Source organism: Rhagoletis pomonella, unplaced genomic scaffold (genome assembly GCF_013731165.1).
Source record: "Rhagoletis pomonella isolate Grant_MI unplaced genomic scaffold, Rhpom_1.0 Rhpom_scaffold_00294, whole genome shotgun sequence".
Lineage (NCBI taxonomy): Eukaryota > Metazoa > Arthropoda > Insecta > Diptera > Tephritidae > Rhagoletis > Rhagoletis pomonella.
This window is the reverse complement of record NW_023458848.1, coordinates 25635-42277: the sequence shown is the minus strand read 5'-3', so window position 1 is coordinate 42277 and position 16643 is coordinate 25635. Positions and strand designations below refer to the sequence as shown.

Here is a 16643-nt window from a genome sequence, read left to right as displayed (position 1 = left end):
TTATAAAATTGAAGATTTTGGGTCCAACTCCCCACTGCTGAAGTTTCTCTAAGATTACGTGTGCTCCTACTCTGTCGAACGCTTTTTCGAAGTCTAATGATAGTATGGAAATATGGTTATGTGTAGATAAAGCTTTCGCTACATGGTAGTCGATGTGTAGCAGCGCATCCGTACATCCTCTTCCTGGTCGGAACCGAACTGGCAGAATGAAATGAGCTTTTTTGTTTCTATAAACCACAGTAGACGCGTCGCGACTATTTTCTCCACTAGTTTCGAGAGGCACGAAATTAGCGAGATTGGTCGATAAGATTCAAGCTGATTTGGCTCTTTTTGGGGTTTTGCGATGAGGACGACGCACAGTGTAAGATTTTACACATCTAGCTGCTTTTAATTCTGTAATTCGAAATCTATTGAAGATAGATCAATGAAATTTTGCCCAAGGTACGTTATAAGATAGGCGAAGCTTTTTACAAAAAATTGGTAATTTATAGTTACTGTCATGCCACCCTATTATATAACTGCAATTTTTAAAAATGCAAAAACTGAAATATTTTACTAACTGCAAAGGCTAAAATGCCCAAAATTGATATTTAGAATTTCCCTATAACAAGAAATTATAAACGGACAGAAATGGGCTTAAAAATAAATATATATTTTTTTTTTAATTATGGGCGTGGAAAATATCGATAAAAGTCAAGTTGGTCAACAAAATTCCGTTATAAGTTCAATATTTCTTACTCTATTTACAAAAATGGGATACCATTGGAAATGTAATGAATCAGGCTTTCTCTATTCAAAACGAAAATATAAGAACTTGTCTCGGTCGAGATAAAATGCAAATAAATTACTCGAAGAAAATGAAATTCCCAGTAGGCCAGAAAAAACAAAATTTCATCAGAACCTGCACTTTCCAGCAGCTAAAATTATGTTGTTTAAAGTCTAAGAGGAGTGGCAAATAAACTGAGATACAAACTTTATCGAATAGTGGCGGATAACGAGTTTGCGGGTCTAATGAAATTAATAAATTGCTAAAAATAAATTTAAGTTAACATCGTTTTACTTTAACATGGAATAGGACTGAGTTTACTAAAATCCCAAAAATGTATATTCATTAAAAAGAACATACCCAAGCAAATAAGACCAAAATGGTATTTTAGTAATTGTTGCATAAATCACATAACACCGACAAAATAAACATTGAGATTCAGTTTCAAATAGAAAAGTTTAAATATTATTGTGCTCGGTAATTTTTCAAATCAAACCCCGTCCCGCCATACACTTTCATTAAAATTGTTTAGTTGTTATTGTTTCGTATTTATCAGGCATTTCTAAAAACATTCTTGACGTTGTTTTCAAATTTGGTGACACAAAATAATGGAAATAATCTTTTCTAGAATATGGAAATGATACACTGTGCGACGGTGGCATTTTTCCAGTTTTGCGGCATTGTACCCGATTGAAAAATGTTCTTATACAAAGCTAGAAGTCTTGTATTTGCAGATGCGTTCAATTGCTTAATCATTGCATATGAAATTCGATCGAAACCTGGAGTTTTTCCTTTAGTTTTTTTTTAAGTTGAAACTAGTTCTTCCATTGAGATAGGAGTTTACATTTTTCTTGCAGTTGGGTTGGTTGGTTGATTTGGTGTTATATGAGAGTTTTTAGCTTGCTTAAATTCATATGCGAAGTTTGAGTCATTGGAATATTGAGACCAGTTATGAGCAAGAAGGCTGGCCATAGGCTTGGATTCGGTTGTTGTAACTTGAGCTGTTTTTATTGCGTATATCGATGTTTGCTTATTACAGTTGGTTAGCCTCCGGACTTTGCTCCATAGTTCTTGTAAAGTTGAATTTATGTTAATTGAATTGGCAAAATCTTCAAAACTAGCTTTTTTTGCGCGTTTCATTCCCCTTCGAAAGATAGCGTTACGCTTTTTGTATTCTAGAAGATTTTGTTGTGTAGGATATTTTTGGAAGATATGCCAGGATGTCATTTTTTGGTTGCGGAGATCTGCTAATGTTTTGTTCCACCAAGGAACGTGTTTTTTGATTTTGCTGGACGACTGTGGAATGGAAGCGTTGGCTGCTACATTTTATTGTAAATTATTATGTAAAATATATTATATTAATATTTTATAGTTTAGGTTCTTCGTCAGAGTCGGGTATTGGCATGAAATAATCGTTTTTGTTTAATAATTGTTGGGTAAGTTTAGTGCATGGTGAGACAGTAGATATGTTGTCAAGTATCATTTTGGTTTGCTGGGATATGTGATGGGGTGAATTTTGCTGTTGGTTGTAGTTTATGTTTTGATTGAGTGATTTTGTTGTTGTTTTGTTAGTATTATTGTTAAAGCTATTGCTTTGGAGTGGTTTTTGCGTTTTTTGTAGTTTTGGTAGATTCGTTTTTGTTGGTGGAGATGTAACCGGACGTTTAGCCATGGACGTACTTGTTTGGGTTGGTGATGATGGTGCTATGTTGATAGGTGTTGATTTACCTGTTATGGTGACGTTTGCATACGTGCTTTTGGAGTTTGCATTTGGAGTGTTAGTTTCGTTGTATTTGCGCCGTGCTTCTCCCATGGAGCATTTAGCTATGGTTTTAATTTTTAGTATTTCCTGAGTCTGCTTAAATCAGGCGTGATCGCTACCACAGTTTGCACATTGCTTACGTGTGCAGTCAGCTGGAGAATGGGGTGGAAGATTGCAGCCCTCGCATGTGGCAGGACTGGTGCAGCGTGTTTTGGTATGCCCTATCACCTGGCAATTTTTGCAGCGCATGGGTGTTGGATAATATGGCGAAACTTTGACTTTCAATAACTTTCTTGGTATTTTACCGTGACTTGACAAAGATTAGCAATCGTTTTTAGTTTTAAGTATTTCTCTGCTATTCTTGAGTTCCGTGTTAGTATAAGTAGTGAACCGTCTTTGAGTTGTTTTATGTTTTCTATTTGAGTTTATACTCCGTCTATTGCTCTTTTTATTACGAATGGGCTTAGTTTTTGTAGTTCATTTTTGGCTGCTGTAATTGTTATGTATTTGGGTTGGTTAAGTGGTGTTTGTTTATGTGTAAGTGTGGGAAATGAGTAATCGATGTTATAGTCGTCAAATTGGCTTAGTATTGCGAATCTGTCTGTTGATTTGTCAGGTGGCTCTGGTTGTGTTGGCATTTTGTTGTTATGTTGTAGCGGTTCCTTGTTTACAAAGTGGTTGTTATAGCCTGATGCTCCACTAAAGTGCACAAAAGCGAAAATATGACAACGGGTTATTTAGTATTGTTATTACGCGAGCTAAGAACACTTTTATAAATACACGTCCGAATAGTTTGAGAGTTAGGCGATGACGTGGTTCGTGTTTTAGATTTATAACCAATAAGTACATTAGAGTTAAATTTCGATTAGGATAAATAATCATTATGATTGTTTGTCAGTTGTAAGTTTAATAATTATTATAACTTCCCTTCGTAATCTGGTAATTATTAATCATATATTAAATGATTATTTGTATTATTTTTAAAAAACCAAATGTAATTCAAGTTAAGCTGTTAATGATATAATTTTTAAATGTAACAAATATTATGATTAACAAGACTGATTGGAGAAAATAGTTGAAAACATTACCGAAAATTTACATGCTTAAAAACCCAAATGTAATTAAATTACGATATTGAAGACTTATTTTTAAAGTTTAACCAATATAATGATTAACAAGACTGATTGGAGAAAAAAGTAGAAAACATAAAAAAAAAAGATTTTTAAATAACCAAATGTAATTAAATTACGATATTGAAGATCTAACTTTTAAATGTAACCATTATAATGATTAGCAAGACTGATTGGAGAAAATAGTAGAAAACGTTACTAAAAAATTTAAATTTTTAAAAAACCAAATGTAATTCAATTTAAGATATTGAACATGTAATCTTTAAATGCAACAAATATAATAATTTTTAAAAGATTAACTTATATGCATTATAACAATTGCATCTTTAGCATTTTTTATATTTCTTCATATAGTCTCTTTGAAAAAGGATTTGTTTGAATTCCATTAATTTTGTTTAATATATACTAGAATTTCAATGAAACCATGGTTTATTTTGAATATTTGGGAGTATTTGTCGATAAGATGTTTCTTTAGTGAGAATTTTATGTGAATCTTCATTAATTCATTTTTAATCACCCTCATCGCAAGTGTCGTGTCGAATGCAAGTCGTTTTTTCGAGAGTCGAATCGTATCGAAAACTTCACGTCATTGCCTAAAATTTCCACTCGACTAGAGTATTAAAACGGAAAAACTTGGCAGCGCTGTATAGTTTTCGACGATTTTCGTCGTTTATTTATTTCAGCACGACAGTAGACAATGCCAATGTTATCGAGTCGTATAATTTAGCCTAATTTACGACTTACGCAATGATGCTGAATATCTATATGGCCATAAAAAGTTAATTCATTGTCTATTGCGTAGATCAGTGGAATCTTCTTTATACATTTAATTCAATCTGTATATAAAAACGCATTTTAGCACTACCAGACTACTTTTCTTCTACCTTTTCACATCAGGGGATAAAATTGTTACCCGCTTCTATTTCCTTCTCAAATGCAACCTTACAAGGCAGTCGATTGACACAAATGTCAATATTTATCCAACCTTGTATTATTGAATGTATTATTGAATCATGAACGAAGACCAGTGCTGCCGCTGTCACTTCAATTGAAGTTTGTCACTTCTCTTTGGAAGCCTTCACTTCATCACTTCATTTTACTTCCGTTTTACTTCACTTTAGGGCCGGTTTCTCCATCTCTGGTTAACACTAAGGGCCAATTTCAAATGAATATTTGAATGGCACTTTTAAGTTTAATTGTGAACTGTTGTTTAAATGCCATTTAACTTTCGTTGGGTTTCAGATCACCTTTGTTTAAATATGCCAAACAATTGACAGCACTGCTGCATGTTCCTTGAAATTATTGTTGCATTTGCTTGTTTGTTTACATTTTATGCTGAACAACTGATTGTTTTTTGGTGGAATGACAAAACTCGCCGCTATAACTATTGTCATGTTTATAACCAATTGTCACGTTTAGGTATGCAGAGGGCAATTTAAAAGCTCCAACGGTGACAATTGATATTATTTTTGTGATGACCTATTGAGTATGGGACACCGCTAAAACATATGTTAATATTTTCAATTTTATTAATTTTGCAGAAAAAAAGTTGCAAAATTTTACTAAATTAAAACTGAATCCATTTTATTTGCGTAATTAGTTGTGTTAAAAATTTATTATTTGCGTATGCATATCATAATAGTATCCATTGCAGAATATTATTCATGGAGGAAATAACTATTACGTACGCGGCTATTATTGTGGAGCAAGAAGAAATTATACAGGCAAGAAGACTTCTGAGCGAACTCCGAAACAACAGTCTTTTTGGACAGTTTTTACACGTTTGCAGTTCGGGGTGGTCTTCACAAAACTGCAGCTGCTCTTGTGTGGTGCATTCATATTTTCCACGCCTTTTACTACACGAATTCATAATAAAATGAAATAAATTTTCCTATTATATAATTACTCTCTTTACCGACGTTTCGTAATCCATTGCTGTGGTGTATTTTATTTAAAAGAAATCCCGTCTGTTTCAGTGGCGGTCAAAAAGAACAATTAAAATGTAAATAAGGAAGAGCTGTTTCACTATAGAGAAACTTTCGCCGCAATTGGCAAATAAAACGAGCTTTTCGCTTGTCATTATTGACTGTGCATACCTATGACAACTATGAAGACTGTGAAAATTAATAGTGGAAGTTAATCAGCAATCTCTACTTAAATGACCGGTAAAACTATAGTTAGGGCCGGTTTCTCCATCTCTGGTTAACACTAACTCTCCGGTTAAACATTGTTATCGACGTTCTAACTCCATGCATATAACAGGGAGTCGATAAGGTCGGTAACGATGTTTACCGGGGGATTAGTGTTAACCGGAGATAGAGAAACTGGACCTTAGGGCCGTTTGCACCATGTCTAGTTAATTCTAACTCCCAGTTAAACATCTTTATCGACGTTATTGACACCCATCATATAACATGTGATCGATAAAGCAGTTAACGTGCTTAACTGAAGGATGTACCTCCAGTTAGCGTTAACTAGACATGGTGCAAACGGCCCTTAGTGGAGGAAAAGGAGGATGAGAGAAAGAGACGGGAGTCGAGTTTGAGCAGCCGAATTGTGCGGTCGACTAGCAGCAATGAAATTAATTACTATTGCATTTTATTTGAATTTAATCTTTGAATAAATAGTCTTAGTGTTAATATTAAAATTAGTCATTCTTCTGAAAAACACAATTAGTGAAATGAAAATATGGATGAACAATTAAATGGTACATTTTTTTTATTTTTATGACGTTGGGAAATATTGCCAATCAAAAAGAAAATTGCACGCCAAAACTTAACAGTCAGAAAGGGTCAAAATGACGTAGGTTCCAAGTTTTTACTAGTTTTCCGTTTAATAACTTTTTCTGATAATTTTCTGTTACTCTCAAATTTTCTTTCTTATTTTTCTTATAATATTTATTCACAATGAGAGAAATATCAAGAAAGTACGAAAACGCAAAAACAAATTTTATGAACATCTGATTAATTTGTTATTTTCCTACGGAATTTTTTAAGAAAAATAGTATTTCCCATCTTAATATATATTTAAATAGGTTTATTTTGTCAATTGCAACTCTAAAAGCACCACAAACATTTCTTTTGGTAATGTGAATTGCATTAAGCATCAGCCATCAGCTGTTTTTCTTACTAGCAAATAGTTACTAGTAAAAATTTATCCAGTAAAACTTGCAAGTTCAGCAGTCATTTTTGCACACTCTTTTGCTGGTTTCTTGCAAGTTTTTGCGTTCCAAAACGCCTTCCAGAACAACCAGTAAAATTAGTACTGGATTTTGCTGGATAGTGCGTCCCCGAACAGGGCTACTGAATGAACCTAGTGACAACCACAGAGAAATTGAAGTGTATGTTTATATACGTAGGGTCTGAATGTTTTCCACTTGAAATAATTTATAAAAATTATTAAGTGAAGCTCGCAATAGTCTGCAAATTCCTGTTCGCGCTAAACTTTGTAAGTTCCTCTCTGTGAGAAGGTAAGATAAATTATTATTGAAACTTACCTTCTTTTTTAATGATATCTGTCATACCAGCGTTACTAGTTGGAATTGGTGGTTTTTGTGTAATAGCCATAAGCGCCTGCTTAAATTTTATTTTGCCTTCAGCGTCTACAAGTTGCACAAGTTTTTTTTGTAATACATCGTTTCCAGTAGTGTCTGGGATATTTGTAGCTGTATACTTAGCATTCGGTGAGATCATTTTAGCCACGCTATCAATTTTTAACGGCATTAATTTTCCTATCCGACTTAGTGCAATTATCTTCGTTTTGTTGTGTGTTGTTTTCTGAAAACTGGCGCCGTTGGAAACTGGTAGCGCTATTAACCTGGGCGTATTGAGCTGTATTGTTTTTGTATTGTATTGTTTTTGTAGAGTTGACAGAAATGGGAGAGTATCCTGCTCTTGAGTGTTATCGTATGTGGGATTCATTGAAGATGGTCCATTTTTCATAGTGCCTTCTGAAGAAAATATCAGATCCTTAATCATATTACTTTCGAATGCTGGAGGGTCACGGATATCAATCCTGATGTTTTTTTGGGAAATGTAGTTTTGGGTGGTAAAATTTATTTCGGGTGTACATTCCGTTCGCTGTGGACTCTTGCACATAATATTAATACGACGACTAGATGAGACTTCAAGATGCGTCTCATCAACGCCTACCGATGGTTGAATTTTCATATTATCAGCTGAAACTACTCCGCTTTTATTTAGAAATCCAAATAAATTATCACCTAACTCTGCCTTATTGCGAATAAAATATATCGGTCGGGGTTTTTTTGTGGAATTCACTTGGGTTGTAGGTGGATCAGTGTTTATATCTATATTTTGTGATGAAATATTTAGCGTTGATTCTTTATTAAATATGGAACCTTTTTTGCTCTCATTTGCTTCCGTGATCACATGCCTCAGCTGGTCTCCTTGCTTTGATTTGTTGATTATAGCGTCCTTACGAAGCCACATTTCCATTAATGTTTCAGCGCCAAGAGTATGCATGCCACTTAGTGTTCGATCTAGTACCAGATTATGTATAAGTTGAACAGACTTCTGTTGTAGGTGGTCATGAAAAAACATTTGAATTCTTATTGGAAACTCGCCCCATCCTCTGCGAGCTATTTGAAAAGGTGGGATTCGAATATCTACAATATCATTTGGTCTGTATGAAGGGTGAAGATGGAAGCGTACTTTCTTAATGAAGGACTCAATGGGTATGGTCGTATCTTTGGATTGTACGTAAACTATCCATTTATGAGTAAGATCAGCAGCTTCAGGTTTTTTTTTATCTACTCCACCACTTTCTGCTCCAATATAGGTAGAAGTATTACCTATAGCAATAATTTGTTTTCTCTTGTTGTTTAGACGAGATGCATTAAGTGCTCTTGTCTTTTTTATGAATTTATTTTCCGTCATAACAGATATAGATCTAAGAACGCCTTGAGGTACAACTAAAGAATTTTTTTGATTATGTACAGATACCGCTTTGGCCACTTGCACATTTGCTTGCTTGAAACGATCAATAACCAAACTTTGTGGTATTTTCGATTGAGATCGTGCGCGTATAGTGTTTAATGCATTTTGGGCCGCAGCACGTTCAGGAATTGGACGGCATAAAGTTTCAGAATGGCTAAAAGTTTTTTTTGCAGCTATATTTTTGACGGAAGGGTGTAGCTCCATTAGTGGCGCGTGTAAATTATATCCAAAGAGCGTTTCATTTCCTCGCACAGCAGTCACATCACTCGCTGCTAACACTAAATTTTGCTTTTGGTAAAATTCTGATACAATTACATACCGCAAACGATCCAACAAGGTTCGAGACTTCTCCAGTCTTTTTTCTATTTCCGCTAACTCATCTTGCTTCAAACTGATTTCATTTTGAAATTCACGGAAAATATAATTACAAATCATATCTAACTTGCTGTCGGTATTTGAAAATGTTTCATTAAGTAGTATATTAGTATTCTCAACGCGCAATTTCTTCTTTGGACAAGGACGCACATAATCCGGATCATAGTATTCATTATGCTTTCGCTTTTTCGGTGAAGCGCTCGAACAAAGCATATCAACAAAAATACACTTCGTTTCTCCTAAAGGTGTTGAACTTGTTTAAAGAGCGGGTCAGACGTGGCAATATCTCTAGCTTTTCCACGCAATTCGCTGTCGAATTGAGAAATTTTGGCCCTTATTATGAGCTGCATTCGATTTTCGATCTTCGCTGGCTATCGAAGATCGAAGATCGAAAGTGGAATTCGTATTATGAGCTATGCAAGCGTGTCGAAATTTTCGTTGAGTATCGAATTTTCTGTCGAACAGAATTTTGCTTTCGATGGTATAGCGAAGTGTTAGAAAATTGTGAAAAATGTATGATTTTGTATATGTTTTCTTACATTTTGGCGGCTAGACATTAATTTTAAACAATTTTTATTAATTTCATGCAGTTCTAACATCTTGAATACTAAACACAAGCTCGAAAGGCTGGTTTTACTTGTGAAAGAAAATCCCAATACTCTGTTGGCACGATCTCTGAGAACAAAATCGTAGCGCTGTTGATAGTTTTAAAATATTTTAAATAGATTTGGCTCACAAACGCCTCTTTAGATGGTCGGAACTTTTTAATGAATCTGTAGACAAATTTCTTAAATATATTTTATATCAAAATATATTCGAAAGACTAATAAACTTAAACTCTCTTAAACATTTGCTACTCCTGGCCAGTTTACTAAGCTCTCATCCTCTGACGAATCGTTGAACCAGAACTCGTTGTACTCATTTTACCACGTTTTTATAAACTTGCTTTCTTTTTTACTTCATTTTAATTAGAACAAATTTACATAAATATGTATAAGCACACTATTTAGTTTGCTCGATTTGTAAACAAAGCTTCTCAGCGGTGAAAAATATACTATTGTGAACAACCTAAACGAGCGAAATTCACAATAGCGCTATTCTTCATCGAATGAATGCCATAATACCAAATGCAAATTCGTTCGCTCAGCACTTTCGACCACAGTCGAAAATCGAATGCAAATCATAATAGGGGCCTTTAATTCGTTATGTGAACAGCCAGAAAGACCTTTCTCTCACATTTCGGAAAACAGTTTCAGAAACATGATACAAAAAAAAAAACGTAGTTTCATTTAATGACATTTATTGTTGTTGTTAACTATTTGACTTTTAATAATATTGACTTTTCAGCAAATTTATGCTACCTGATCACTAGAAGAAATATTTTTTTTTAAGCAAAAGATTTTATTTTATGGACTTGAAAATTGGGCCGGCTACATAATTTCGAAAATGGGGCTGACGACTAGGTTTCAGAACGCTCAAAGTGTATACTTACACATCGCCGTTTAAAGTACAAAACCGCGCATCGTCGTTGTGCAAAACCGGGTAAATGACATTTTTTGCCAAAAATTTGATTTGCTCACACAAGCTCTTGGCTTACAGGCTAACCTAATATCCGCGGCTTGCGTTTTGGTACGCACGCCGTAGAATTTTTTGTTTTGCGTCACCCGAAAATGGCTTGCGTGCGTTTGCATTTGATTTCATTGAGCGAAATGTCAAATCAAAATGTCACGCAGAACAAAAATTGGAAATTGAGTTAGCTTCATACGCGCGCCGTTCAATTTCGGTTGGTCGCATACAAAATGTACAGTGACGAGCAAAACTGTAACATGGAGTAACACTTTTTATTTCAGCTGTCGCTATCTTTCCAAGTTTTAACGACATTCATACGGTTGTTGTATATTTTTATTGGTACATCTTTGCTTCCTCTGTCATAACGATTTGAAGTCAATTCAACAACATTTACAAAACCAGCAGACAAAAATGTAAATTAAGGCATATGTTACAGTTTTGCACTCATATATTTTTAATAACTTTTTGACAATTTTCACAAAAAAAAAGAATTATTAACACAATGTTCAGTATGCTTTTGCTTTATTTAGTTCCTGGTTGCAATTTGGCATACCTAATGTGTATGTCTGTAAAAATTCTGGAGCTATAGCCTCCCATATATCCTTGGTGTGCTTTCACCGCTCATGTACTCCATTGGACGGACTTGGATACTTAGTAAGATGCGCTTTTAGTTGATTTCGCAAATTCTCGATGAGATTCATGTCCTCGGATTGTGGAGGTCATTTCAAATTAGCAATTTTCTGCTTTTGTTCCAGTCTTTGCGAACATGTGCAGTGTGTTTTGGTTGCTTTTTCAGCAGAAACTCTAATTTTTCCGACTACATCTTGCAAATTTTGTTAAAATATGAACAGATACTGTTCCTTACGCATAATGCGTACAAACGGATCAACAACATTTTTGAAATACAACCCCAAACTATTATTGACCGACCACTGTGATTCACAGTTTGCCTTACAAGATGCGCTTAGGCTTAATTTGGGCCTTTGATCCAATACCATGCCCGGCCATCTGATTGAAAGCTATTAATTTAGTCTTGTCAGACCAAATAACCCTCAATTAAATCTTAAAAATGTGTTTTTTATTGCATTCTGTAAGGCCTAACATATCCCAATAGGCAACGGTCCGGTTTTCGTGCGATGCAGCAAAACGCTGCCACACTCGCACATGTATTTTGATCAAATTTGCTTTTTTCTTCTTTTATGATCCATTTTGCTCAATTTGGCAATTTTTCGCCTCACTATCTACTGATTTGCATTCAATTTTAATACCTTAAGCGCTTCTGTAGTAGTGCCTGCAGCGCTACTTGCTACTAAGTTCACAAGATATCGGACTGTAATATATTTTGACAGACTTTCTTTGTCCTTAGTAACACTTTAGGCTATATTTTTTCTCAGTCTTAACATTTTCATGTGGCAAACTCCACAATTTTTTGCCACTTTCCCAGCGGTTCCGCCTTTTCGCAGTAAATCTATTATTTACATTTATGTTTCCTGATTAACCATATTATTTATTGGTGATCACTTCTTGAATAAATTACAATACAGAAAAAAGTCATCTGACTTCCAAATAAGCAAAAGATAACTGTAAAATGCAAAACTGAGAGTGAGTGCAAAACTGTAACATTTGCCTTAACTTACATTTTGGTCTCCAGGTTTTTTTATTGTTGTTGGATTGACCTCAAATCGTTATGAGAGCGGGAGTAGGAGTGTACCAATAAGAATATACAACAAAAGTATGAAAGTCGTTAGAACTATGAAAGATAGCGGTGGCTGAAATAAAAAGTGTTACATCATGTTACAGTTTTGCTCGTCACTGTATGTGCATGAGAAATTTTTGACAGTAAATTGGCGGCGTGCGTGAATATTAGGTTAGCCTGTTAAGCCTTATCTATTCGTCCTGAAATGCGATGTCTTTGTAAAAAAGAGAACCATTTTGAAATATGAGTGTTTTTACTCTTTAGAAAATACTTTATCACATATCATTTTAAGTTAAAAATATAATATGTGATATGTGATAAATATATATATATATATATATGCATTTTAAATTAAAAATTTGAGAAAGTTAATGAAAATAAAATTTGTAATTCATTAAAGAGTTATTCGCAAAAACATTTGCAATTACGACATCACTGGGGCTGCAGCCCCAAGTTTACCACACACACAAACGGAATTCTGGTTACCTCATCCTTTCCCAAGGCTACATCACTGGGGGTAACCCCAGTTGGTGCACACAAAAAGGAGAATTCTATTTGGTAAGGGTTATAATCCTAAAGCGCGGCCGGAGGCCGCCTACGCAGAAAAGAGTTGGACGCACAAACAATTTTTTAATAAAGTGGCAGCAGCAATTTACCTCCATTTTATTTTTAATAGAGTGGCAACACTAGGTTTCTTCCATCTTATTTATATTTACTGCACAAGATTTTTGTGCGGATTTTCAACATTGCAATATTCCAATTAAATACGGAATTTCGTGAAAATTTACACTTGAAACGTGACAAATGTATAAAAAGTAATCAATTCGTCTTGAGTTCATCTGCTCCATTTATTTGCGTAAAATCCATCAAAACATAGTGCGGAAAGTGCAAGTGTTTTTTTTTTTGTGAATAACTCTTAAATTAATTAAAAATCTTAATTTCCAGTCTCGGATTGTTATCATTCGCGTTAAAACGCGTCGATCGATACCCCTCTTGATTTTTTTGGTCAATTTTGGCCTGGTTCCGCTGAAGTGCACTTTTACCAAAACCTCTTTCGAAAGACACTTTACATGCAAGGTGTGACTGCTCATTCAACTGCTTTCCGAAATTTCTCAATTTGACAGCCTTTTCGAAATATATTGCATACGAAATATATTGCCACGTCTGACACGCCCTTAACTGTAACTTATTAGTTGTGTTTAATGAGCTGCTCTAGGTTACGCCAGGTTAGTAGGGAATTTACATGAGGCGATTTTTAGTTGAAAGCAACAATCGCCTGGTGTAAACGGCCTTTCGCTTACAATGAAGTTGGTCGGCTGCCTACTTTCGTTCAACTTTTGGTTCAACTAATCGCCTGTGAAAGTTAAATCATGTATATTCCCTATAAGATATCTCACGAAATTGTGTTTCATGGGGATTTTTCTTGCTCTAACTTAAGCCTGCTATACAGTTCAATGTGAGCGGGAGCGTGAGCTTTTTATTTTGACCAATATCTTCGTTATTACTTAACTTTTTGCAATAGTTTATTCATCAAAAGATAGAGAATTAAAATATCTTTCAGAATTATAGAATAAAAAATAATTTACGCATATGCTTTTTTTCAAGCTCACACTCAACTGTGTGCGTACGCAAAGCAGATGTGTGTGAGCGTCCATAAGAATACAAATGGAATTCTTTGCCTTTGCGAATGTTCACGCTCACGCTCGCACTGAACTGTATATCAAGCTTTAAGGTAAGACCACACTAAGCGACGCGATACTGCAGCGGCACTACGCGACACGGCGCGACACTTTTTGATATATCGCACTGAAACTGCAGCGGCGCGACAATTCGATGCAAATTTTTTTATTTTTTTTGTGTCAAAACCTTCAAACAAGATGGATGCCAGTGACGCTGATGTAATGTTAATGCCTTTTATTTTTATTTTCCTTGGCGAATTCTCAAATATTATGTTTCTCTACATACAATTTTCTTCTTGAATGAAATGCATTTGAATATTCACTCACAATTGGAAATCCAATTACTTCAAATTAAAAATATAGTACGAAATGTTATGTCGTTACGCTAGGTATACCGCACTATGCGGCACCGGGACTGCGCGACACCATGCGGCGCAACATTTTTGCCTGTGTGGTCAACATTGCCGCGCAGGGTCGCGTCGCGTAGCTCCCTACATCGTAGTGCGGTATGCTCCATAAGAATACATGCAAAGAGTATTTTGCCGCGCTGTGTAGTGTCGTGTCGCGTCGCCTAGTGCGGTCGTACCTTTAGAGCAAGCAGACACACACACACGCTTTACAATTGACGACCTGAATTGTCGAGCAATCAACTGTTTTGATAATTTCTGCCTGACAAGTGTTTCATGAGATTTATGATCTGAGTTGCTCTAAAGGCCCGTCCACATACAACTTTGGCGTTGCGTTGGCGCTGGTGTCACTTTGACAGCAGCGCGAGTACCGCCCGTGCTTGCTACAATGAACGCTTAGCAGAGAATACTTTGGTCACTAAATTAACATACTAGCGGAGATAAATCAAAATTTTATATCAATAATTGCATTAAAAACTATATTTCTTGTCCGCATTTGATTAAAAAGGAAAATTAAATCACATAATTTTGATTATTTGGAACAGCTGACGAACGAAGCGCGCGAAAAATTGCGAGTTGGTCATCTTTTTGCGTTGTGTTGGCGTTGGCGTTGCCCAACTTTGGTTATGTGAAGACTTTCATATAAATGCATGGATTCATAGTCAGCTGTCGAAGCGACGCCAACGCCAACGCAACGCCAAAGTTGTATGTAAACGGGCCTTAACTTGCTCTATTTTTGTTTTGGCAGCTGCTCTATTCTGCTCCAACTTGGGCTGCTCTACAATTTTATCGGTCTCATTAAACACAACTATTATGATAAAATGTCGAGAAATCTATGTATTTCCACGAACCAACGATCACGCAATCTGCCGTCGTATTTGTAATTGAATTTCAGAAAAAAGTTTTCTTAGCGCTTTTGATGTTTTTCCCTTTTGTTTACATCGTCTTCTAACCCTTCGGGATGGCTTTTTTTTTAGCAATTTGATGTTTTATGAGCGGTTTTCATTTTAATTTTGATTCATTACAAATTTGTCATATAAAATGAAGTGCTTTGTGATTGGAGCAAGTTTGTGCGTTTGTTTGGTCTGGCAAAAGGAATAAACTTTCGTGAAAAGTGGGTGCACGTTTGTGGCCAGAACGTTGACATTGAAAAATCAACCCTTGGTAATGATATGCGATTGTAAAACACTTTCAATCATGAAAACCATATTTTATGACCTTTTTTTGCTAATTGTCATCGAGTCTCACTTTGTATATTTTATAATAAATACCAATTTAATCGCACTCAATCCCCGGGCCTTTTTCGTTTTCTTTGTTTGTTTTCACTCTTAGGCAGATGTCAAAAACGCTCAGGAATTAACTTTTTTCATTCTCTTTCGATTGCGTGATCTTGTTAGTTGGTTCAATTGTATTTCGTTACTTTTAACCATGACACCTTTTAATACTAGAAGTTTCGAAAAAATATGGATGCTAGAGCTGGGATACTATCGCCACTATCGATAGTTTTTAAAAACTATCGATGTCGGTTTTAGCAAGACTTCACTATGTCTCTTCTTTACATTTCTACATTAAATAATTTTTTTTTTATGCAAGGAAATTCACAACAGTCGGCAAAAAAAAAATGTAAGTCATTGGGTTTTTTAGCAACTATAAGCTTACACTGAGTTATAGTAAAATTTAATAAGCAATAAAACTGCTTACACAAAATTTTTATAGAAATTCGAATTAAAAAGCTTGAATTTTTAATTATATTGTAGTTTTTTGGTTTGTACATTTTTTATAAAAATTAGACACTAAATAAACAAAAAAAAGTAGTCAAAACTGCTAAAAAATATTGTGGTGCTATTATTTTGAGCAGTACTATATTCGTTTTCTTATAAAATGGTAAAATGTTAATAATTTCCCTTGTACGGATTTTGATATGCGCCTCCGTACTTTATCTCAGTTTAACTTTTATAAGAATGAGTTGTCAATTTAAACGAATATCTTTTATTTTGTTTGTTTTGTAGTATTATAAATCTTTTTTTATAGCCAATTTCACTTCTTTGCACTTTAAAAGGGACAAACACAAGCCGATTTTAATTTTGCCATATAAAAAATAAATTCAGAATTTTCCTGTCGTTATTCAAGGGGATGCAAGGGTATGTATATAAGTTATATAATTCAGACGCATAAATGAATAAGTTTATTTTATTATTATAAAGTTATTTTGGATGCACTCAAATAAAAAAAAAAAATATACAATCTCTTTAATTTACAAAGTAATGTATAAATTTTATAAATTTATTAATTATTTAAATT

At 34.7% G+C, this 16643-nt stretch overlaps 1 protein-coding gene across 8 annotated transcripts in view; it reads right to left on the bottom strand.

The window, feature by feature from the left end:
* The window catches only part of LOC118750541, a 52978-nt gene extending 37163 nt beyond the window's left edge, over positions 1-15815 (bottom strand). Inside the window, exons 1-3 of one of the 8 annotated variants that reach the window (XM_036485258.1) lie at positions 15614-15643; positions 15068-15427; positions 7155-9230 (exon numbers count right to left, since the gene is read on the bottom strand). In XM_036485258.1, coding sequence (XP_036341151.1) covers positions 7155-9204 — 2050 coding nt within the window. In that variant the 5' untranslated portion in view covers positions 9205-9230; positions 15068-15427; positions 15614-15643. Of the gene's footprint in view, positions 1-7154; positions 9245-13403; positions 14789-15067; positions 15584-15613; positions 15655-15762 lie in introns of those variants that run through there. The other 7 variants (XM_036485255.1, XM_036485261.1, XM_036485262.1 and 4 more) reach the window with 7 other exon arrangements.
* Positions 15816-16643: the final 828 nt, after the last annotated feature.